This window comes from Ictidomys tridecemlineatus, chromosome 3, assembly GCF_052094955.1.
Source record: "Ictidomys tridecemlineatus isolate mIctTri1 chromosome 3, mIctTri1.hap1, whole genome shotgun sequence".
In the NCBI taxonomy this organism is placed as follows: Eukaryota; Metazoa; Chordata; class Mammalia; order Rodentia; family Sciuridae; genus Ictidomys; species Ictidomys tridecemlineatus.
In genome coordinates this window covers 48,031,151-48,053,572 of record NC_135479.1, presented here as the reverse complement: position 1 = coordinate 48,053,572, position 22,422 = coordinate 48,031,151, and the positions used below count along the sequence as shown (strand labels likewise).

Genomic DNA, 22,422 nt, shown 5'->3' with positions numbered 1-22,422 from the left:
TCAGGCTGCTCATGAGAACCTTGGACTTACAGACCGTGACCCACCCCCATAGCAGACAGGCAGGACACAGAAGCTCACAGGTCACACCTGGAATTTTAGCATACAGCTAAAATTCCTAGCCAGAGCAAGTAAGAGCTCTATCCCTTGAGAGTCCTCTCTGCACACAGTCTTCCCAAAAGAAAGAGTGTCCCTGATCAATGCAGTTTAGGAATGGCAACTCTGAAGCTGGAATTGCCTCAGCAAAGACTGAAGAGTCTGTGAGCATCACCTGCGGTTTGTAAACAGAGTAAAAATTGCTTCCCTCCTAACAGCCACCTGCCAACATTGCTGCCACCATGCTTGGTTTCATGACACAGTATAAGGAGTTTTGGTAGTTGACAGTTTGGGTGCTAGATACTCAACATGGCAGCTTTCCTATGTGCCTGGCTCTGGTACCTGCCCTTTATCCAGTCTCCATTGCCTCCTTGCCCTCCTTGACCCTCCCACAGCCCATCTAGTTTGTCACCAGTGGTCTTTGGCCTGTCCCCCTATTCCCTCCTCCACCTCCACTCTCCCACTGCCCTCAGCTTGAAGGACAGACTTGACCTGCCTTCCAGGGCATCTGCCTTCCCAACACTGTTTTTTGGACCCCTATGAGGTTCCCTGACCCTGGCTACTCACTTCTCATGTGTGTCATGTCCTTCCTCTTCTGCACCTTTGTGCTGTTTTTCCCCAAAATACACCTCTCACTCTATCCTGTAGTCCTCCAGGTGACAGGGACCACATCTGGCTCACCTCGGGAACCTATCCCTACTTCCTCAGTGCTCAGCTGAGGGTCTTGTTCATCAGCATTCAGTGGATGAGTAAGTGAATGACCCTGGACCCTGGTGACAACTCTCTCCCTCCACAGGCTTTGCAGAACATCGCTGCTATCAGCCTGGCCATCAACTACCCAAACAAGGCCACCCGCCTCTGGAACGTCGAGTGTTAGCTTCCATGTGATATGCATGGGTCTCACTAACCTGTCCACAGGGGTTTAGAGCAGACATCCAGCCTCATTCAGGAAAACTCACATGGCCTCAACGCCCAGCTTTCCTCAGGCTCACTTCAGATGCCAGGCAGCCTCATCTCTGAGAACTCCCTGCCTGCAGGCTCGGTGTGTACACAGGCCATTGCACATGAGAACAAGCAACACAGGGCAGAGTGACTTGAGGAAGGGCAGGCAGGGGGCCCTTGGGAAGGCTGTTGAGAGACCAGCCTCCTCCAGGGGCTGTCTGTACAGAAGCTGATGGCATGGGAAGGCCTGAAAGCAGCCTCTCTGGAAAGGTTCTATCTCTGCTGAGCTGGAGCCGCCTGTACTCATCATAGGGGGAAGGCACCAGCCGCCCAGAGCCACCCTCACAGTGAGACTGCAGCAGTGGCAGCTTGGCTGAGAGCCCCCCTTGCTTTTTCTTCTTGAGACTCAGAAATCAAAACCACAACTGGCACGAGCCCTGCCACCACCAATCCCCAAGCATTCCGAACAGAACAGGACCCATTGTCCTAGATCCTGCACTCCCAGCTGTCCCGGAGGATTCCCCGGTGAAAACAAGTGCCCTTGGGAACAGCTAGCAGGCCACCTTGCACGTCCGCCCCATACCGGCTCCCAGCACTTCAGATTTTTTCAGTTGGTTGTTCTGACGTGTTTTAGTTTCCATCTCGCGTTTTCAGAACAGAACTATACTGACTCACCGAGAGGGCCCCTAGGGAATGACCTGGGGCTTGGTGGCTCAGGGGACAAGTTGGTGTGCGTGAAAGTAGCAGAGCTGGAGGAATCCTCTAGCCTCGGTACCTGCAGGCTTGCAGTGCTTCAAAGGAGGTCTTATTTTAGGAGAAATGATTTTATTTCTGCTTGATGGTCATGGTAGTCCGTCACGTCTGCCACCGGTGGGGCCCTGCATGGTTGCTTGCCTGTCACTTGTCTAGCAATAACTACATTAGTTCTAATGAATGCTCTTCTACAATTTTATTTTTATGGTTTTAGCTTTGCCCTGAAGTGCTAATTATTCTCTTTCCAGAGCCACACTTTAGAGTGTGAAGCTGGATTGGCATGTGGGTCATGGACCAGCCTCAGTGGCACTTGCAGGAGTGAAGAATGCCTGAGGTGGCTATCATTCAAAGACAGGTGTCTGGGTTAGAGGCACATCACCACACAAGGCTGAACCAAGGAAGGGCCAAACATGACCAATTGTATTCACCATGGCGCACTGTGCCCCTTGGCCTCAATCTACAGAGGTAGATCCGTGTAGCCGTGGGAGCAACTTCCTGCAAGGGCACTTTTGCTTCTGGCTGAGAAGACCAAGATGCATTGACCTTCCCATCCTAGAATTAGTTTCTCAGCCGAGCCCCAGGGTACAGGGAAAATGGTCAGAGAGTGGGAGGTGCTGGGATTCAGATGGGACAGGAAGAAAGGCAGCAGTGACCTAAGGTGCACTGCCTTAATGTTGGGGGTGGGGCCTGGCCTGGTTCCCCTCTGCTGGGATGTAGGGAGTTCTATCCCCATAGGTTTGGTGGAAACCCCTTGCTCACCTTTTGCTGTTTACCAAACCAACCTTGCTCTGTGAGCTTCCTGAACACCAGAGAAGACCCATGGTCCATGCCACTCTCACCCAAAAAGGTCTCAATACGGAGAAGTTTCCAGAGAGGGCAATCAAAGATCAAGTCTCAGTGCTTGGAGGAGAGGCCCCACTGTGGGCTCAGACTCAATGAAGGACAGCCTGGAAAATAGACAAGGAGATGGGGCCACCCATACCCCTCCACACCTTGGACTGACCTGAGTTAAGCTGGGCAGATCGGAAGGGCAGGGCAGAGTTGCTCCCTCAGCAGTGCCCACCAGCTTTACTCCACCCTCCCACCAGGAAGAGCAATTGTAAATAAACGCTGGACTCCTCAGAGCTTCTCTCTGTTCACCACCCTTGCTGTTTGGATCTCTCTGTACTTCGTTTGCATAGAACAAGCCTAAGTTTTCCCTTCACACATAACTGCTGCCATCTGGCAGGGCCTTTCCTGGCCTGGCCTGACCTAGCCTCCCTATAGACCATCGCTGCCTCTGCTTCTGATCACCAGGTGGCGCCATCGAGCCATACCCCACTTTCCTGGTCCCCAACCCAGAGCAGCAGAATTCCAAAGGACTTCCATCAAGGCCAACATCCCTGTGACCCTTTTTAAGAAGCAAGACTGCTGGAATGAGATAAAACTGGCAGGAATATGGTGTCGTGGAAACATGTGCCTAATCTATAAAGAAATTCTGTTCTAAATCATATATTGTACAGACACTGTTCCTAATGAGAGGAGTGACTTATTTTCATCATCGTTTTTAATTTGTTTTCTTACAGGTTTACGATTTTGAATTTTTCTTATTTGGTTGAAAGAAAGAATTTTGATTATATCAGCTGAGTGAGTTCAGCCTATAAAAAGGATGTTAAGTTGTGGATAAAATATGCAAATGAAGAGAAATATATTGTACAAATTCTATATAAAAAAGTACAACTGTGTGTGATTCTTTTCCCTCTCATTTCTGTTTCTCTTTTGAAGATTATACTTAGAGTTTCTACCAAACCCAAACAGATGGGATATATAGAATCTCATGGCTTTGGGTTTGAAAGGAATCAGGAAAGCTTTTTGGCCTCATCATCTCAGTGTCTGTGGAATCCAACAGCCCCCTCTACCACATGACTAGGGTGGATGCAATCAGGACCACCTTCTCCCTCCCTCCTCATACCTTCCAAGGGCTTGGAATTACTTCAGACTAACCCTCCTTTTCAGGGCTCCTGAGGTCTCTGCACACAAATGGTGTTCTGAGTGTATTCCCCAGCAAGATTTCTCAATCCGATCCCACTGTCCTTCACCCCTCCTGTGGCTCGAAAGACACAGGCTGGGAGGGGGCATGAAGAGGAAAGCAGGGATCAGGTCCCAGGACCAGCTACTGTCCTAGGAGTCATTTCCCTCTTGCTGGCCTCTGAACCCATCTTCTGACAACCGAGGGCTGATTGTTTGCAGCCCTTGAGTCTCACGCTTCTCCCTCATATCTTTGTTTTGCCACATACTGCACTGCCTGTTTCTCAGACATTCCCCAGGGCCAAGAGCTGTCTTGCAAGTTAGAGGAGAGTGCCTTTTTGATGGGAGATGGACTTAGCTAGCTATTGAGGCCCATTTGTTCTAGCCCTACAAGCTTGACACATAACCCTAAAGCCCCAAACTCTTCTGGGGAGTCCCTACCATTACTGAGGCAGGGCAGAGGCCTGGTTTGGGGTGACATTCAGGAGAACGGGGTGTTCCCAAGTCCCAGACTCTCCCTCTAGGGCTGATATTTGTGCCCTCCCCTCTTCATCTTGTCACCTGGGCATAATGGGGCTTTACCCAGAAAAGCAGGTCTCTGTGTCTCTGAGCCCTGGCCACTGGTGAGACAGACTGCTTTGCTAAGCTGGAAAGCATAGAAGAGTTGGGAAGTTTACTGCTAAGACCAGCACACGATCTACAGAGACTCAGAAACACAAGACAATTTGAACCCAAGCCTTTTAGCATGGAAGAGAAATAGGATTCAGCCAGTCAAGCCTCCTTATTTGATAAAGAACAAGATACTGTGATAGCGTGGAATGGGAGCAAGAAAGCCCAGAGCTGAGCAAACTCAGCTCTGACTCCCAGCCCCTTGCTGCAGACATAGCCTTGTGCTCAACCACTCACCACGTCCACCCAGAACCAGCAGTGTGCCAGGGGTCAAGGCTTCCTGCAAATCATCCAGCTGAAAACCCAGCCTCTCAGACTGAGGCCAACTTTCAACATGGCTCTTCTAACTAATATTTGCTACCTACTCACCTCCTTCCCTGCTCGCAGAATCCATTTTTTTTGGCAGGTAGTGATTGAAGATTCTTGAATCTCAGGGAAGGTGGGACTTTGTACCAGTTCAAGAAGAAAGTCCTCCTAGTAATCTCACCTGTTTGCAGAACACTTCCTTTCCCAGCTCCCCTTGGAGTGACTATGTGACCCAATTCCCTCTGAAGAGAAACTAATGCCTGCTGGAAGGCTGTGCTCCTATCTACTCCCTTTGACTGAGGTGAGAGAGAGTGCTGCTTGGCACTCTGGGCAGTCTCACAGCCATCAGGTGAAAGAGGGAAGTGGAAAAGCCAATACGCTGAAGACTATGGGAGCAGGAAGATGGAGTCTGGCTCCTTACCTGCATTGTTTGAGCATGTGAACAGAATGTTTGTGGTTGGCTTTCTCTTGCAGATGAAAGCATTTCTGACCCAAATTTATGCAACAGTTTAGCTCCAGTAGGTTGAAATAAGATCACAGCTTTTTTTTTTTCTTGTCACTTTACTGTGGACAGTATATGGAAAACATGTAAGAAGTTCCTGAAATATAAAGGCCTATGACCCTATCCAGTCAAGCTGGATAGGATCAAGTTGTAACCATTATCAGATTATTTCTGGGAATTCTTGCATATGCAGCTTTGCTCAGGTTCAGGGAGGATCCAGCCTTTAAAACTCATTCAATTGCAAGTTAAACTTCAAACTAACTTAATTTAAAAGGAGAATTTATTGACTTACAAAATGAAAGTCCTAAGGGTTTCATCTGGCTCTAGGCAAAGCTAAATTGTAGGGACTCAATGATATGAGTTCAGTCTGTCTCTCCCTCCATCCTGCCCTCCCCTCCCAACCCCCTGTTCCGCTTTCCTTCTGGGCTTTCACTAAGGTTCAAGGTGAACATGAGTTTGCTACCTGGTTCTCTGTACCTGGCCCTACCTGCTGCTGACTGCAGGGCAGAGAGCTTCCCATAACCACTTAGTGAGACTCCCTCAGTTGTTAGCTAATGGCTTCTAGCCATGATTTAGGCTCATGTTTACAAGCTACTTGGGAGACCCATGAATTTGCAGGTTGTCACTTCAACTGCTGAGCGGCAAGGCATCCATGACAACTAGGCAGATACTGCACCTGGGAAATCCCCACACAGCCACTATGAATCATTGTTAACATATCTTCCTTGGCCACTCAGCTACTCTGACAGGCAAGGTGCCCCATAATGTGGCAGAGAGCAGATACATTAGTACAGAAATTCACAATGGGAGTGAAGAGAGACATCTAAAATCACTGATTCTTTTCCCTTATTAAAAAAATATTTAATCGATACAATTGTATTTACTGGGTACTGTGATATTTCTATACATGTTTAAAATGTTTAATGATCACATCAGGATAATTGGCATGTCATCACCTCAAACATTTATCATTTATTTGTATTGGGAATATTCAAAATCCTCTCTAGGATTTGTAGCTCCTTTGTAGAGCACATGCTTAGCGTGCACAAGATACTGGGTTCAATTCTCAGCACCAAAAACAAAAATTCTTTCAACTAGCTATTTTGAAATATTCATCTAATTATCAACCACTAATATTCTGTACTATAGAACATTAGTAGCTATTCCTCTTACCCAAGTATACCCGATACCTGTTAATATTCTCTCTCCACTCTCCACTTTCTCAGACTGTTAAGCACTATTCTATTTCCTACTCCTGTGAGATCCATGTTTTAGCTTCCACCTATAAATGAGATTTTTTTTAAAAGTAGGTTTAATGGAAAAGGACAAGCACAAGTACATCAAGCTTATGCAAACAAAATCAGAGTCATTTAGTATCAGGCAAAAGTCATTTCATATACCAATATTTTTTTGCAGAAAAAGGGTATCATTTGCAATAAAAATATAATACGTGGTGGACACAGTGGCACATGCCTGTAATCCTAGCTACCCAGGAGGCTGAAACAGGAGGATAGCAAGTTTGAGGCCATCTGGGCAACTCAGTGAGACCCTGTCTCAAGATAAAAAGGGCTGCAGATGTAGCTCAGTGATAGAGCACCCTTGGGTTTAATCCCCAGGACTGAAAAGGAAGTAAGAAAAGAAAAAAAGTAAGGGGATGAGAAAAGATATATCTTGGAATTGGCTATCCATCACAAGAAAGCAGGAATAACTATATTCAATCAGACAAAATAGACTTTAGAACCAAAAAAAAAAAATGATTCCAGAGATAAAGAGGAACATATTATAATGAAAAAGGGTCAATACATCAGGAAGATAAAATAATTATAAATATATATGCACCTAGTAATAGCACTAAAAGAGCCACTCACTCTCATGGCAGGGTTCAGTTCCTCACAGGGTGTCCAACTGAGGGCCTCAGATCCTTGCTAGGTGTCACAGGCTTCTTCATAAATTGGTTCACAACATGGTAGCTTACTTCCCCCAGAATGAAGGAGCCAAGAACAAGAGCATCCAAACCAGAAAACAGTCTTTTTATAACCCAATTTCAGAAGGGACACCTTATCACCTCTGCTTTTTTCTTTTTATTAGTTATAAGGCATCAATAAGTCCCACCCACCACACTCAAAGGTTGAGAATTTCATAAGGGAGGTAGGAATGATGGAGGTCATCTTGGAGGCTTCCCTCCACAGTGCCAGTTAATCTCTTTCCTCACAGTGTTGATCACAGTGTGCACATATACTGACTTACAGATTTATTTGTTGTATCTCCCTATCAAACTATAAGCTCCATAGTGGTCGAGACAGTATCAATTTTGTTTATCACAGTGTGCCCAAATTAGAGCACAGGGTCTGGCATGATAAGCACTCACCAAATATTAGTTGAATCAATGGATTTATAAATATTTACTTTGAACACAGAAAATACCTGGTAGCTTAGGTAAGAAAGTGAAGAGTGGTTTTATTTATTTATTTTGCAGATCTGAAGATTGAACCCAGTACCTTGTGCATGCTAAGCAGGCACTCTATCACTGAGAGATACCTGAAGTAGTTATTTCTTTATATATATTTACTTTTTAGTTGTAACTGGACACAATATCTTTATTTTATTTATTATTTTATGTGTCCTGAGGATCGAACCCAGGGCCTTGCATGTGCTAGGCGAGTGCTCTACCGCTGAGCCACAATTCCAGCCCCTGTAGTGGTTATTTCTGAGGCATGGGTATAAGGTTAGAGGGGAGAAAGACTTTCCTATTCCCCTCTTATCCCTTTGTACAATCTGAATCTATAACAATGGACCAAGTGTTATTTTTGCAATCAAAACTTTTTTTATGGCACTGGGGATTTAATCCAGGGGCGCTCTATCACTGAGCTGCATCCCTAGTAGTCACATTTTTTCTTTTTCTTTTTTTAAATTTAAGATAGGGTGTCAAGTTGTCAAGGCTGGCTTTGAACTTGCGATCCTCTTGCTTCAGCCTCCCAGGCTGCTGAGATTACAGGCTTGTTCCACTGTACACAGCAAATACTGTTTTATTGGCAGGGATGAAAAGGCTCAATAGAACAGGCATGGATGGGTGTGGGTAGGAAGGAACCTAGGTCTGCTTGTCCACCCTTTGCACCCACTGTTCCCCTCCTAAGAATTATCTAATAATTGGCCAACATACTGAGATGTTACAGCACCAGAAACCCTGAAAATATCCATGTTAAAGAATTTATTAAATGTGATTATATTCTATGCAAATGATTAAAATAATATTGTACACATGCTGTGGTTTGAATATTTTTTATCGCAACCAAAACTCATGTTGGGACTTAGTCCTCAGTGTAATGATGTTGAGAAGTGGTGGGACTTTAAAGAGGCTTTTGGGTCATGATGAATCCACTTTCATAGAGGGATTAATGTTGTCTTCTGGGAGAGCGTTCTTGCTCTCACAGGACTGGATTAATTCTCATAAGAGTGGGTTGTTACAAAGCAGGTTTGTCCTTCATGTCTGTCTCTGTCTCATGTAGCCACTTGCTCTTCTGCTTTCTGCAATGAGTTAAAACACCATGAGGCTCTCACTATATACAGTAGCCCAGTCTTGGACTTCCCAGCCTCCAGAACTGTGAGCCCAAACCTCTTTTCTTTGTAAATTACCAGTCTCAGTATTCTGTGATAGCAGCAGAAAACACTATAAGACAACAAGTATATTTATTGATAATGCAAAACAAGTTCACCACATTGCTTAGTGAAAAAACGAGTTATAAATAATACCAACAACCAATCACTTAAACGTAGAACAAAATTATATTTTTACCTATAGAGAAATGTCTGACATATTTTACAATAAAATGTTAACATTGGTTATCACTGGTGGTGAGATTATGGAAAATGTTATCACTTTCTGCTTATCTATATTTTGAATTTTTTCTACAATAGATTGTAGTACTTGTATAATAAAAAAGGAAAATAAAAAGTTTTTTTTTAATGTTCTATTGTAAGAGTTTTTTTCAAGTTTTGTTTTTAAATTTGTCACAGGGTTTGGCTTTCTGGGCTCCAGGCTGGAATATGTGGCGGGTTTCCTGCTTAGGGAATTGTGTGTTTTCCAGGTTGCCTAAGAGGCACTGGGAATTTGGAACAAACAGGAGTGGCCTGCTTCTCATGGAGCCTGGACAGTGGGCCTGGGTCACACACAGCCCTGGATGCTGAGCCTCACACACCAGCCCTGCTGCACTAAGCAAAGTGTCCAGTCCTGTGGAGCACTGTAATGAGAACCTCGTTGTCCTTGCTATTTACCCAGATCCATCCTTTTCTTCTCCCTGTGGCTCACTCAGTAAGAGTAGCCATGTGACAGGTCTAGTCAATCAGAGTCTGCCATTCCCCCACTACAGTGATTGGTCCTGGGTTGGATATGTGACCCCAGAGAGCCCAATGAAACTCAGTCTCAGGATTTTTGCTCCAACTCTGGAGAAAGAGAAGTTCGCTCTCTGTTGGGGTTGCTAGAGAAACAAGCAGCCCACCCATGTTTTGTCCCCTGTTTCTGTCACTAACAACCCAAAGAGGTCTAACTAATTAGTGAGCTAGGAGCCCAGTGCCATGCCAGGCCCAGAGCTGTGATGGTGACTGCACACCATTTCTGTCTTGCAGCACCTGCAGCCCAGTAAGCTCCAGGCTTCTTCCTCCTGGTTGACCTTGCTTGTAGTCTCCTCACCAACCCGCCCAGCCAGCCAGCCAGCCAGCCAGCCAGCCCTCTGGATCTTTCCATCTACAAGTCCCTGGAGATGTTGTGAACTCCTCCACACAAGCCCCTCACTGGCAGAACAGCAAGATGTTGAACTCATGTTCCCCCCAAATACTTGGCTTCAACTTTCAAACTCCTTCATGTCTCTCATTGTAGCTTAAATTTTGTATAAACTTTGCATTCTCTACCGGTATGTTCTAACATTTAAAGAATGTTTTTCTCCCATGACTTCTGGAAACTAGACCCTTAGCAAATACATGACTTGCCAAAGTTTTCTCCTGTTCCTTGGGTTTGTCTTTTCACTCTGTTAATAGTATCTTTTGATGCACAAATTTTTAAATTTTGAGGAAATCCAATTTATCTAGCTCTTCTTGCATGTGTTTTCAGTGTCCTGAGAAACCATTATCAAATCCAAGTTCATGAAAACCTACTCCTACTGCCCTGGGAGAATGGAAAAGGACAGACTAGGAAAGAGAAAGAGATGGCGAGTCAAGACAGGACAAGAGGACAAAGCAGGAGGGGAAATAAATAGGTCGCAAGAGGTAACTGAAAATGAGGAGACAAGGACAGGCAAGCTGGTTGGGAGGGGAGGACAGAATCCACCAATGACCACAGGAGAAGGGGTAGCTCACCAAGAGTCCAGAGGCTGGTGCTGGGATGAAGCAGAGACAGGAGCCCCTCACCCACCCCACTGTGACACCCATGGAAGATAATGATCCTCAGAGGGTGACAGAATAGAGCATCTGTCTGACCACTCTCAGCTCCTGGGGAAACCATTGGTTCCATTCCTCACCTCAAAACAACAGATGTTAGTGTTTCCAGGTAAAATGTTGCAGTGGTCAAGCTCATGAATTCAGAAAGCGACCATCAGTGTTCAAATCTTAGGTCAATTTAATCTGCACTGTGATGGGGCTGGGGATGTGGCTCAACTGGTAGCGCGCTCGCCTGGAGTGCGTGCGGCCCGGGTTCGATCCTCAGCACCATGTACCAACAAAGATGTTGTGTTCACCGAGAACTAAAAAATAAATTTAAAAAAATAAATAAATAAATAAATAAATAAAATAATCTGCACTGTGACACTTTAATAGAATACCACATATGGTCATTTATAATGAGCAGAGATTTCTTTGGCTCACAGTTCTGGAGGCTGGGATATGTCCAAGCTGGAAGAGTGGCATCTGGGGAGGGCCTTCCTGCAGTGTCATAACACTGTGATAGTGCCACAGGAATGAGATCAAGAAGGAGAGCCAGAGGGAAGGAGGGCGAAGCCATTGTTTATGACTCCCTACTCCCAGGATGACAATGTTAATCCATCCATTCATGAGGGCACAGCCCTCGTGGCCTAATTACTTCTTAGAGGCCCCCCTCTCGACTCTCAACACTGTTGTATCTGGAGACTGATTTTCCTTACATGTGAACTTTGGGGATCTGCATGGATCTACTATGAAAAAGCGTGTGGTGGACAAATGACTTCACCTCTCTGAGCCTCCGAGACCCCAGAAAAACCACTGAAGGAGGAAAACCTCAGGATGTAGCTAGCCGATTCTGTATGCCAAATATCAAACACTGTATATTGTGGGGATCTAGGAGCAGGTACTTGATTTATCTAATGACACATTTCCTAATTCTTTGCATATTTAGATTAGTTACAAAGAGGGTTTGTGCATTTGTAAATAGAAACCCCACGAGGCCCTGTGTAGCCCAGACTTTCTCCCAGCCCAGGATGGGAAGCTGAGGGCGAAGGCCACACTATTGGTTTGACCTGAGCATGGCCAGGCTGGGCTTGGCCTGGGGCCGACTCGGGCAGGAAACATTTTCTGCCAGGAGTCCCAGACCCTTTGTGTCTGGGGCTACTGGGACAGGGGCTGCTGGACTGTGACTCTGTGAAGAGCCAAAGCAGGTCCTCCTGCTTTGTGATGTGACCCATTTTACAGCTCCAGGGTGTCTCAGAGGGAAGGCGACTTGCTTAGGATTTCACATGTTTCTGGTGAGGCAGCCCCAGCCTGGCCCTGGCTCCCTAGCTCCATGGCTCCTTGGCTCCCTGGCTCCCTGGCTCCCTGGCTCCGGCTCTCAGCCCCACCTCACAGAAGGCCAAGGTCTAGGTCCAGGAGCTTGGGAGTCTTGAGATGCCTGGTGTCAGCTTCTGACCCCAGCTAGAGAGCCACATCCGCTGTTTGGCCGCAGGGTGTGGGCTGTAGCACCTCCTTGGGGAGAAGCTGGCATTGTGTTCTCAATGGCCAGTTATGGAAAAATCTCACGCAGGGAGCTGAGTAAACAGAGACGGGGGCTGCCACCATGGAAACAGCAGGGTGGAGGTGGCATTGGAGTCTAGTGGAAAGAGGCTGCAGCTTGGCCCAGGCTTACCTAGGAGCAGGGATCTGCCAGCACTGAACCAGGGTCCCTGAGGGGTGGCCCAAGGAGACCTGAAGCTCAGCAGGCCCCCAGGGTCACACAGCACGTCAGGGTCAGGATCCAGGGCAACACACAGGTCTCTGGTCTCTTGGTCCTCTAGCTTCTCTGCTAGATAGGCCAGCAAAGAAACAGCAGGCATTTTATTGTTGTTGTTTGTTTGTTTAACTATCATTTGAAGAGGCTTCAGAGACAACCCTCATCTTTTGTCTTCCAGGTGATGACCTTGATTGATGCCCAAAGCACAGAACCCTTGATATCCAGGTGAGATGGAAGGTGCTTTCTGAGTCTGCTCTGTGCTGTTTAGTTAAAACTTTGCAAAATCTCCAGAAAGATGTTACCACCTGGGAGACCTGTCACCCAATGGGTAAGCACACAAGGTTATTATCAGCACACGGAGGAATTAGCACATGGGAGATAGTAGAGTTAGATTCAGTGGAAGCCAGGCTTGGTGGCATATGCCTATAATCCCAGCTACTTGGGAGGCTGAGACAGGAGCTGCACAAGTTCGAGGCCAACTTGGGTAACTTAGAGAGCCCTGTCTCAAAATAAATTTTTTTAAAAAATGTAGCTCAGTGATAAAGCCCTTGCATATGTGAGGCCCTGGATTTGTTCCCCAGCATTGCAAAAAAAAAAAAAATTTTTTTTTCAGTAGATAAGGCTTCTGACACTCTCCCAGTACTAAGGACAGCTTTGCTGAAGTGGATGACGCCTCACATTGAGCATGGAAGTGCAGAGAGGCAAGCTGTGCTGTAACACGCTCCCTCATGTGAGATAGGAGCAGTCCAGCCCCTGAGCCACATCAAGGCTTGGGCATGAAGTCAGCTTCTCTTGGGAAGCGACCACTTCCTTTTTCTAAGAATGAGGATCAAATAGCATTTCCCTCAAGAAGCTCCTGGCCACCAGGAGGGACTTGTCCTCTCGGGCCACAAGCCCTCCCCGATCCCCTCGTCAACTTGGGCTTCTGTGTGTCCCCCGCACACCCTATGCCATAAGCCTCCTCTCTGAGGGCTGTGTACCTGCTGCTCCACCTCAGGAACTGGGACTGGGTACTCAGTGGCCTCTGCCCTTCCTTTGTGGGGCCTCATTTAGAACCCATGAACGGGGATCTCTGACCTGATTGTTCCCAGCCTGAAGCCCACCATGTTCCTGTTGCTCAGCACCTGGACTCTCTGTGGTGGCGAGTCCCGGCCTCTGGCCTTAGAGCACAGGTGTTCATGTGGCCATCTGGAACAGTACAGAGCCTGGTGTGGGAAAAGATCTGACCCCTTGAGGGCCCAACATGAGACTCAAGTTAGAGGTTGATAAAATGATTGGCAAAGAGAACCTCCTTCCCCTGGGTGACCACTGAAGTGTGCTGTGAAATGGAGCTGCTGGCAGCCATTCTACCACTATGAAGGAAGAACCCCCCTGAAAACAGAGCCCAAACTCAGAGACAAGTTCTCAGACACAAATTTTTGGTTTTAGTTCAGTTTTGGTTTTTGCAGTACTGGGGATTTAACCCAAGGGTACTCTACTATTGAACCACATCACCAGCCCTTTTCATTTATTTGAGACAGAGTCTCTGCTAAGTTTCCTAGGGCAGCCTCACATTCGCAATCCTTCTGCCTCAGCCTTCTGAGGAGCTGTGATCGTAGGCGCACATCCCCACACCTAGTTTCTAAGACATAATTTGAGAACTCTTTTCAGCCATTTCTGAAGCTAACCATCCCCTGGAGCTTTCATTGAATTGAGCCTGTGATTTCCCATCTGTGCTTCAGTCTGTTTGAACTGGGCAGTAGAAAGGGGACTGACTGTCCATGTCAAACTCAGACTCTGCTGGACCCGGGGAAGGGAGCTCCCTTTTCTCTGGAAGATCTCAGGGGAGAGCTGGCTTCCTGCTGGTCTCTGTCACTCCCTCCTCACTTAGACCTTCTGAAACACTAAGGGGCCAAGGGCACCAAGGAGGTGGTCCAGGGAGGGTGCTGGCTGGGCAGAGGTGTGGCAGCTGGGAGCTAGGGCCACTGGGTGTGGGCTCAGGGATCCTGGCTGCTCTGGAGGTGGCTCGAGCACAGCTGGGAGGTTTCCTGAGGCCCTGAACTGAGTGAGACTCAAAGAGCTAGTGACACTTCCTTGTCCATCCCGTTGTATTGGCAGGGTCACTGACATCACAGGCTACAGGGACTGCCCAGGGCCCAGCCACCCAGCAGGTTCTGTCTGCTCAGGATCCTGAGGAAACAAGTGAGGCTCTGTTCCCACCCTGCCTCACCTGGAACCCCCCTCCCAGCCACAGCAGGCTCAGGATCCTCTGCAGAAGGTTCCTTTAGGGCACAAGTTTCTGCCTAAAACAATGGGCACTCAGTGGCTTTTGTCCTTCCTTTGGAATTCCTAAGGGCCTGGAACTAGAGGGAAAGCACCTCAGAGGCCATCTATACATCCCCACCACCTGCCCCTGTGCAAGACGGGAGACCGAGGCCCAGAGGGGCTGGTGTCTACGGGAATTTGCGTAGCAGGTTGTGGTCCTGGGTGTGGACAGGAATGGGAACCTCCTGACTCCCAGGCCAGGTTTTGCCTAAACGTGGGCTTCTGGGGACATGAAGAGAAGCTGCCCAGAGGGAAAGCGGAGGACCATGAGTCATCTGGGTATCTGTCTGAACACGTTGGTGTGTCTGTCCCTGGGCAGGGTGGGGGTCTGAATGTTCTATAGCCCTCATTCCCATTCTCATGGAGCAGGATATGCCGAGAGGCAGGACACACCCAGGGACAGAGGTCAGCAGGGGCCAGTGGAGAGCAGAGCTCATGGCCCCTTCAGGGGATCTAGGCTCCTGTCCCCAGCAGCATGGTCAAGGTGATGGTGCATGGGCAGCCTTCCCTCCTCTATACCTCACCTTCTTCTGTCCCTCCAGGTCCCCCACCCCCGTCGGAGGTACATTCTAAATGAGAAGCCAAGGCAAGGAGTGTGCTGGTGGAGTCACGGTAGATAGGGATGAAGGGGCGTGGGTCGGCATGGAGCAAGGGCACCCCGCACCCACCGAGGGTCACAGTGAAGCCAGGTACATTCCCCACAGTGGACAGGTGCTCCTCCAGCCATCCACACAGGCCCCGCCCTGGAGAGGCCACACTCCAGCCCTGCAGCCTGCAGCCCCCTCCAGAGGAAAGACCGTACCTCTCCTTCCACAGCTAAAGGGCAGGACAGGAAGTTCCCAGGTAGGGATGTTTGCCTCTGGGACTTTGGGTTATATAGTGACCTGTCCTTCTTCAGCTGCAGAGGCATAGAGGTACCGGGTAGCTTTCTCCTTGATGCCGGGGGCTGCAGGTCCAGGCTGGCTGAGGTTGACTGACACTCGGTTCCTCATGCAGTGACCATGGGCGGGGCAGGCCAGCAGAGTCCATACTGTCCCAACTTGGCTTCTAGTGGTTACCTTACTCTTCAACCCTGGGGCTGATGTTACAAGGTAAACTTACTGAGATCTGGCCAGGCCTGGAGTTAGAGGGGAAGAACCAGAGCAGATTCAGCTTAGGAGACCAAAGGATGGACATATATGACCTGGGGCAGGGCTAGGAAAATTGTCCCAACACCTCCTGCAGCAAGCACCAGCTTCCTCTGGGCTGGAGTTGGAGCTCAGTAATAGAGCTTGCCCAGCAAACGTGAGACCTGAGGTTCTGTTCCCAGGACCAAAAAAAAAAAAAAAAAAAAGAATTTTAAATTAAGTACCACTATAGAATTTCTTTAAGGATATAAGCAAACCAGGAGGCTGGACAAAAAGCCTTAGGGGCCAAGGTCTCAAGATGACTCATCTTGACTGGGCTTATCCTCAGGTCTCTGCAACCCCACCCGGCCTCCACCTTTGTTGTTTAATCAAAAATGCTGCTGGCTCTGGAGTCATGTGGTTTCACTCTAGACCTGGGTGAACTCCGGGTAGGCGAGATCATCCACTTCTGAAGACACAAGCGGGTCTGTTGTAGCAAAAAAAGAGCATTCGTTCATAAAGCCAGTGATTAATCCCTGGGTTGCAGGGGAGCTGTGCTCTCTCTTCCTTTCTTTGTTCTCCCTGGGAGCCCTCTGCTGGGTGGCCCTTGTCTGTTGGCTCCCCTCCAGCAGTGGCCTCCAGCGGAGTTAATGGCACCTCTGGCAGTTCTGATTCAAATACAGCACCAATGTTTACAAGGTTGGAGCATAAGGCAGAAACCAGGGTGGGCAACATGACCTTGAAGGCTTCCAGGACAGGAAGGGACAAGATGCCATTGTCTGCCAGTGGGTCCAGCCTCACTGGCTTTCCTGCCAGGTGGGAGTCCAGCAGCAACTCCACATGAGATCATCGCTACATCCTGGGGTCTTTGGAGATGCTCAGGGCAGCAGAATCATGGCTGTGTCCACTCATTCATTGGGTGTGGAATCACCCACAGCATTGATACCTATCCTTCCTCCTGGTCTACTAAGAGCACAGAGATGAATATGGAAAGTCCTGCGATGTCTCTGTGAGATCACAGCTGATATTGATTGGGTACATCCCAGGTGCCATATATGGTGCTAAGGGCCTATATCCCTGGCAGTGCATTCAGATAAAAGAAGCCAACAACTCAGATCCCAGTGGCCTTAAATAAAGGTATTTAAAATCATCTCTCAGAACAAGAAGTTTGGAGGTTGGTAATTTTAATCTTTCTGCAGCTTAGCAATGTCCCCCATCCTCTGGCTCACCCAATCTTATGTGTGCTTCACATCCTCAAGCTGGATGCTTCATGGCCACAAAACAGCTGCAGCAGCCTCCAAGCATCATAAACTTTCACAGGCAGGAAGGAGGAAAAGCAAAGGCTTCATCTTCTGTATTTTATTCAGTAAACCCCTGGCAAATTTCCCCTGATACCTCATTGGCCAGAGCTGTGTGACATGGACATTCTTAACTGCCAGGAAGGTTGGAAAAGCCAGGATCTAGCAAAGAGGATAGGCATTTAACTTAGACTACTCATGATTCATGCCCTGGGCCTGGGCACTTTGCTACCTGGAACAAATTCAGATCTTTGTTAGTCAAAGGTGTGTGTGTGTGTGTGTGTGTGTGAGAGAGAGAGAGAGAGAGAGAGAGAGAGAGAGAGAGAGAGAGAGAGAGATCTGTTGGGTGGGCTGTTGCTCAGTGATTGAGCACTTGCCTAGGATGTATGATGCCCGGGGTTCAATCCCCAGTACTGGGGAGAAAAAAACTTTACAATAGTCCACTGAAGTGGGGCCTGTTATTATTTCCATTATAATGCAACTCAGCTGAGATTCAGAGACATTTAGTAATATTCTCAAGATCATGAAGCTAGTAGCTAATTGGGATTTGACCCCAGAACTGTCTCCTGTCTCTGAAGTGCATGCTCTTAAGTACACTACTGCATGCCTTAGGTACCTGCTGCTTAGGTGTGTACCACCCCAGACCTTAGAGCTCTGAGACAAGGTCTCCATAAGGTGCTGGGGCTAGCCTTGCAATCATCCTGCCTCGGGCTCCTGAGTCACTGGGAGCACCTGCATGCACCACTGTGCCTGGCTACCATTATCCTCTTAAGGATCTTCATCAAGGTATCGTGCCAGGGTCTTGCTGACAGAAATCCTCTGAGCTGATTTAAGCACAAAGCCGTCTGGTTTTGATACTTGCTGCCTTGTAACGTGTTTCAAAGCCAAGAGGACAAATTTGCCAACACTACATTTAAAAACTACACCTATCTTTCCTTCTGTATTGTTTTCCACGTACCCATGCTGGGTTCTCCAAGTCCTGGGCAGGATTCCAATGTAAATATCACCAATGATGGAAATTTGGGGGAAGGAGAGGAGGGTGAAAGACCAATTGAGGCCTGAAGAGTGTCAGTTCCTCATGGACTGCGGAGGTATGGAAAGTTCTTTGTTGCTGCTTGTTGGCTGCTTGCCTCCAGGATCTGGGTGGGTATTGCCCTTGGCCAGCTTCCTGGTCAGGTCACAGACAGTCTGATCAGAGGCAGAGAGTCCTGGGTAACAGAGGCCAGAGCCACGCTAGGTCCTTGGAAGTGAGCCCAAGAACAAGATGGTCACTGAATCTCTGCAGGTGGCTGGGACCCCTCGCTGACTCTTCCTCATTTAGCTCTCAGGATGACCCCATGGGACTGAGACTACTACACTGTCTGTTTTATAATGAGAGGCTCAGAGGTGAAGTCCCCTGTCCAAGGTCACAAAGTGCAGCCAGAACCTGTGGGCAGCTGAGGTGGAGTTTCTTTCCTAGCCTTAGGTGACTGGTAGGGACCTTGGAGCCTTGAAGAGGATATAGAGGTCATCTTGGGAGCCAAGAAAGTTCAGGGGCCTCCTCAGATCTCCCCCCAGACCATGTAACTCAGTGGCCCAGAGTAGGGCCTTTGAAGCCAGAGCCAGGGTACAAGCCCTGCCCTGCACATCTAGGTGACCTGGGGCCAGCAGGAGGGTACCTGTCCTATTAATGGCATGGTTAAAAGCCTAGGTTCTGAAGCCAGAAGGCCAGGGTTGAACTCCCCACCTTACCAGGCCCCAGTGTGTAACTCTGGCCTCCTTGGGCAAAACAGACCCTGCTCTCCTCAAGAGCAAAGCGCTTCTCCTAGAGTCTGCATCGGCAAGGAGGCTGAGGAGGCTGAGGAGGTCCTTTTTGTTAGCTATCATCACTTCCTACCCTCAGGCCCCTGGGGTAACATCCTTCCCTGCACCCCAGCTGCTGCCTTTGTGACAGAAGTTTGATTTGGGTATGCAAATTAGGGGTGTGACTCCAGGGAATTTGAGGCAAATACAACTCAACTTGCAAATTTGGGCATTTTTGTGAAGTGCAGTTGTTAGAAGCGAGGTGACTGAAAGACCCTGCCCACCAGAAGTCCAGTGACATGCCGGTCATTCAACCACCTGGGAGTGACCACGCTCACTGCTAACACAGATTCCCTTGGTCTCCTGGGCCTGGGCGGGGTTTGCCATGAGACAGGGCCTCCAGGAGGGAGCCCAGGAAGGTAGAGGACATGCCAAGGTCACCCACAGGGCCAGCTGTGGGTTGGAGAGCCCGGCCTACCCATCTCCCCAGGCTGGCCAGGGCCCAGCCTTCAAATGTCTTGGATACCGGGCTGGGCTCTGCCATGCTGGGGATCTGGTGCCTTTGCCAACTTTCCCCACTCTCTGGGCTCCCAGGCCCCTCCTGGGGACCTGGAAAGGACCCAGAGCAATGGGGTTGGCCTGGAAGACTCAAGTCTAGGCGCTGGGCCACAATGGCAGGATATCCCCGGGGAGCCGGGCCAGCTGCCCACACAGGGAACACCAGGGCGGGGACCTGGCACCGCTGAATGAGAAGGCCCAAAGGGCACCAAGGGAGGGAAGTCAGAACAGCTGGGCTCCAAGAAGGTAGAGAACAGGCCAGCATTGACATGGAGGCCATGACTGGGGGCGGAGGGGAATTGGGTGCCCACAAACAGGGACCTGAGTTTTTCTACTGCTCCCAGCCTGAGAGCCAAAGGGAGGGCCTGGGTCATCTGCTATTTTGTCCTAGTGGGTCATAGGAGCAAGTTCCTACCAGAAATCATAAATTCCAGATACCAGTCTATCTCATCCCAGCAGCCAGATGACCTGGGGGCAGTAGGGAAGGGGCTTTCCCAGACTTCCACAGCCAGTGTGGTACCCAGGAGGACCCAGCCTGGCTTGAGGACTGGCCAACCACTCTAGGCCAGTCACAGGCCTATAAGTACCCTCTGTGTAAGGTTGAACCAACAGCCCAGCACCCAGCCCTGCCACTATACACTGGGGGCACAGACCGCCTCCATGCCCACGTCCAACCAAGATGAACCTTACCCTCAGGTGCCTGAAAGGAGTCTCTTCCACATTCCAGATCTCAAATTTCTTTTCAAATTGTGTCTTAAGGCTTACAAGATTAGTTGTTTGTAACAATTTACAAAGCAAATAGGGATTTTTTGTTTTATCTGCTTAGAATCCACAACTGCTGAGGCCCCTGCAGGTAAATTGGTCAGACTCAGCCTGGAGCAGCAGCCCACTCCCTGACAGGCAGGGCCTTGGCTCTCATGGCCAAGGTGCTGATAATCATGGCACAAGGTTAGCCTAGAGACTGCGTAACTGTGGCTGATGTTGCAGCAGGTAGAGTGGCACAGAGCTAGGAGGGAGCCCAAGGCACTGTGTGGCAATGGGCAGATTCCAGCCCCTCCCTGAGCTCATGATAGGGTCCCTAAGTCTGATGCATCCGGTGGTAAGAAGGGCATGAGCTTAGAGAGGCAGGTGTTCATTTGTTCTTTCACTTCCCAGTATTTGTACTTCATTTGCTTTTCTTATTTTATTGCGTTGGCTAGAATAGTGTTCATTTATATTTTTGAGGGTCTAGTAAAGGGAAGCCCAGGGGCTGAGTGGACACTGAGATGCAGCCCTCAGTGCTTCAGACCCATCTCCTGCCTCAGGACGTTCCCAGCCTAGAGGGTAACTGTAGAGTGACCTTGTGCCCCAGCTGTGCTGTAGAAGCCTCCTGACGATTCCATTCGGGTGGGAGAGATGTGTGGTTTGGAGGCTACAGATTCTGGCAAATTCACACAAATGCTGGATTGCTAAGGAGATTCCTGAGAGAGCAAGAGGACTTCTTGGGAGGACTGTGAAGAATGAGAAGTGTTTAGACACATAAACATGAGAAGAATGACTTTCTAAGTACAAGTAATAACATGGCCAAAGGCAAGGAGGGAGGAAGTCTTGGAGGAGGAAGTACAGAGAAGAGAGGTCAATGAGACCAGAGTCTGGGGTGGTGGAAGGGCAAGGGTACAAGGTAAGGCTGACAAGTCAGCCTTAAGGACAAGCTATGGACTTGATCCTACCTGGGAAGGCCATAGGGAGCCATGGAAGGCACTTGAGCAGGTGAGTGCTGCATGACTGTTTTAAGAGGATAACTGTGGTTGCAGCAGAAAGAGGAGGCAGGCCTGGAAGGGGCAGGCCCAGCCTTATATGACGCACTGTCCCTTCCTGAGGTCCAGGGGGGTCTCTGTCCACCACTGGGAGGGAGAGGGCAACTTCCTCTCCTTGGTCTGGCTGGGAAGATAAGGGGATGAGGACAGGAAGTTGCCTCAAGGAGCTGAGGAGCATACAGCCTGGCTGAAGCTCCCAGCCCCATCCTGCAGGGTGTTTCTGTAGTGGTGGATGCTAAGGGAAGGGGCAAGTCCCCTTGTGCCAAATTGGAAAGGTGCCCTGGGCTAGCCAAGGGGCCCTGCGTGCCTGCTGTGTCCCCAGAAAGCCCTGTGAGCTCTGTGCAGGAGGAGTGTCTCCTCTGGGACTTCCCACAGCAGCTCAGCCCTTCAGCAGACACCCTCCTGACATGCCTGGGAACCGCGATGAGTCAGACCAGGCGACACAACCTCAAGGGTGTCTGGCCACAGAGGCGCAGAGCGATGATGAATACCCAGGGTGCTGGGGGCTAGTGGGGTCACTTGGGGCATCGGGAGCGCTACTGGCCTCAAGGATCAGGGATGGTGGAATCAGCTGGCTGGATGGTGGAGGGGTGTTCCCAGGAGAGACCCCAGAGGTGGGAGCTTCCTACCGTGAGCTGTGGCCCCAGGGAGGCCCCCAGAAGAGGCAGGAAGTGGTGAGAACAGGGTGGGGAACATGGGGAAGTGGCTCTAGGGCTGAATGGTGGGATGGGGTCAGACTAAGAGGAGGCCAGGAGGGTGGGGCTGGGGAGGACTCTTGGGAGGGGTTGGAGGAAAAGGTGTGAGGAGAGCTGGGGAGCCCAGGAGGATGAATAGGAGTGTGTCAGGGCCTTGCACAGGGTTCCCAAGCCTGAAAGACTTAAACAAAGGCCTTAATGGGGGAGTCCCCTGCTCTGGATAGTGGGGAGCAGAGGGCTTCCCCACAGCAGGAGGAGTAGACTCAGAATAGGGTCTTAGAATGCCTGGGACACAGGCTCACTGGGTTCTAGTAACCCCCAAAAGATACAATCAGGTTTCTAAGCCTAGAGGGATGTTTACAATTAAAAAAAAAATTCCGTGTTAATTTATTTTTACAGGGCATTGAACCAGCTCATGACTCTACCACTGAACTACATCCCCAGCT

At 49.1% G+C, this 22,422-nt stretch overlaps 2 protein-coding genes across 6 annotated transcripts in view; both read left to right on the top strand.

The window, feature by feature from the left end:
• The window catches only part of Zzef1 (zinc finger ZZ-type and EF-hand domain containing 1), a 130,147-nt gene extending 114,070 nt beyond the window's left edge, over positions 1 to 16,077 (top strand). For 2 of the 4 annotated variants that reach the window (XM_078042683.1, XM_021734577.3), the window contains one exon: positions 9,896 to 10,263. In XM_078042683.1, the coding sequence (XP_077898809.1) occupies positions 9,896 to 10,150 (255 nt within the window). In that variant the 3' untranslated portion in view covers positions 10,151 to 10,263. Of the gene's footprint in view, positions 1 to 889; positions 3,513 to 9,895; positions 10,264 to 12,615; positions 12,766 to 15,283 lie in introns of those variants that run through there. The other 2 variants (XR_013436277.1, XM_013363783.4) reach the window with 2 other exon arrangements.
• Positions 10,358 to 22,422, top strand: part of Atp2a3 (ATPase sarcoplasmic/endoplasmic reticulum Ca2+ transporting 3) — a 52,437-nt gene continuing 40,372 nt past the window's right edge. The window contains exons 1-2 of one of the 2 annotated variants that reach the window (XM_078042687.1): positions 10,358 to 10,531; positions 12,616 to 12,662. Coding sequence is in view for 1 of the 2 variants with exons in the window: in XM_078042686.1 (XP_077898812.1) it covers positions 12,762 to 12,765 (4 nt within the window). In the remaining variant the exon portion in view is untranslated. Of the gene's footprint in view, positions 10,532 to 12,615; positions 12,766 to 22,422 lie in introns of those variants that run through there. The other variant, XM_078042686.1, reaches the window with a different exon arrangement.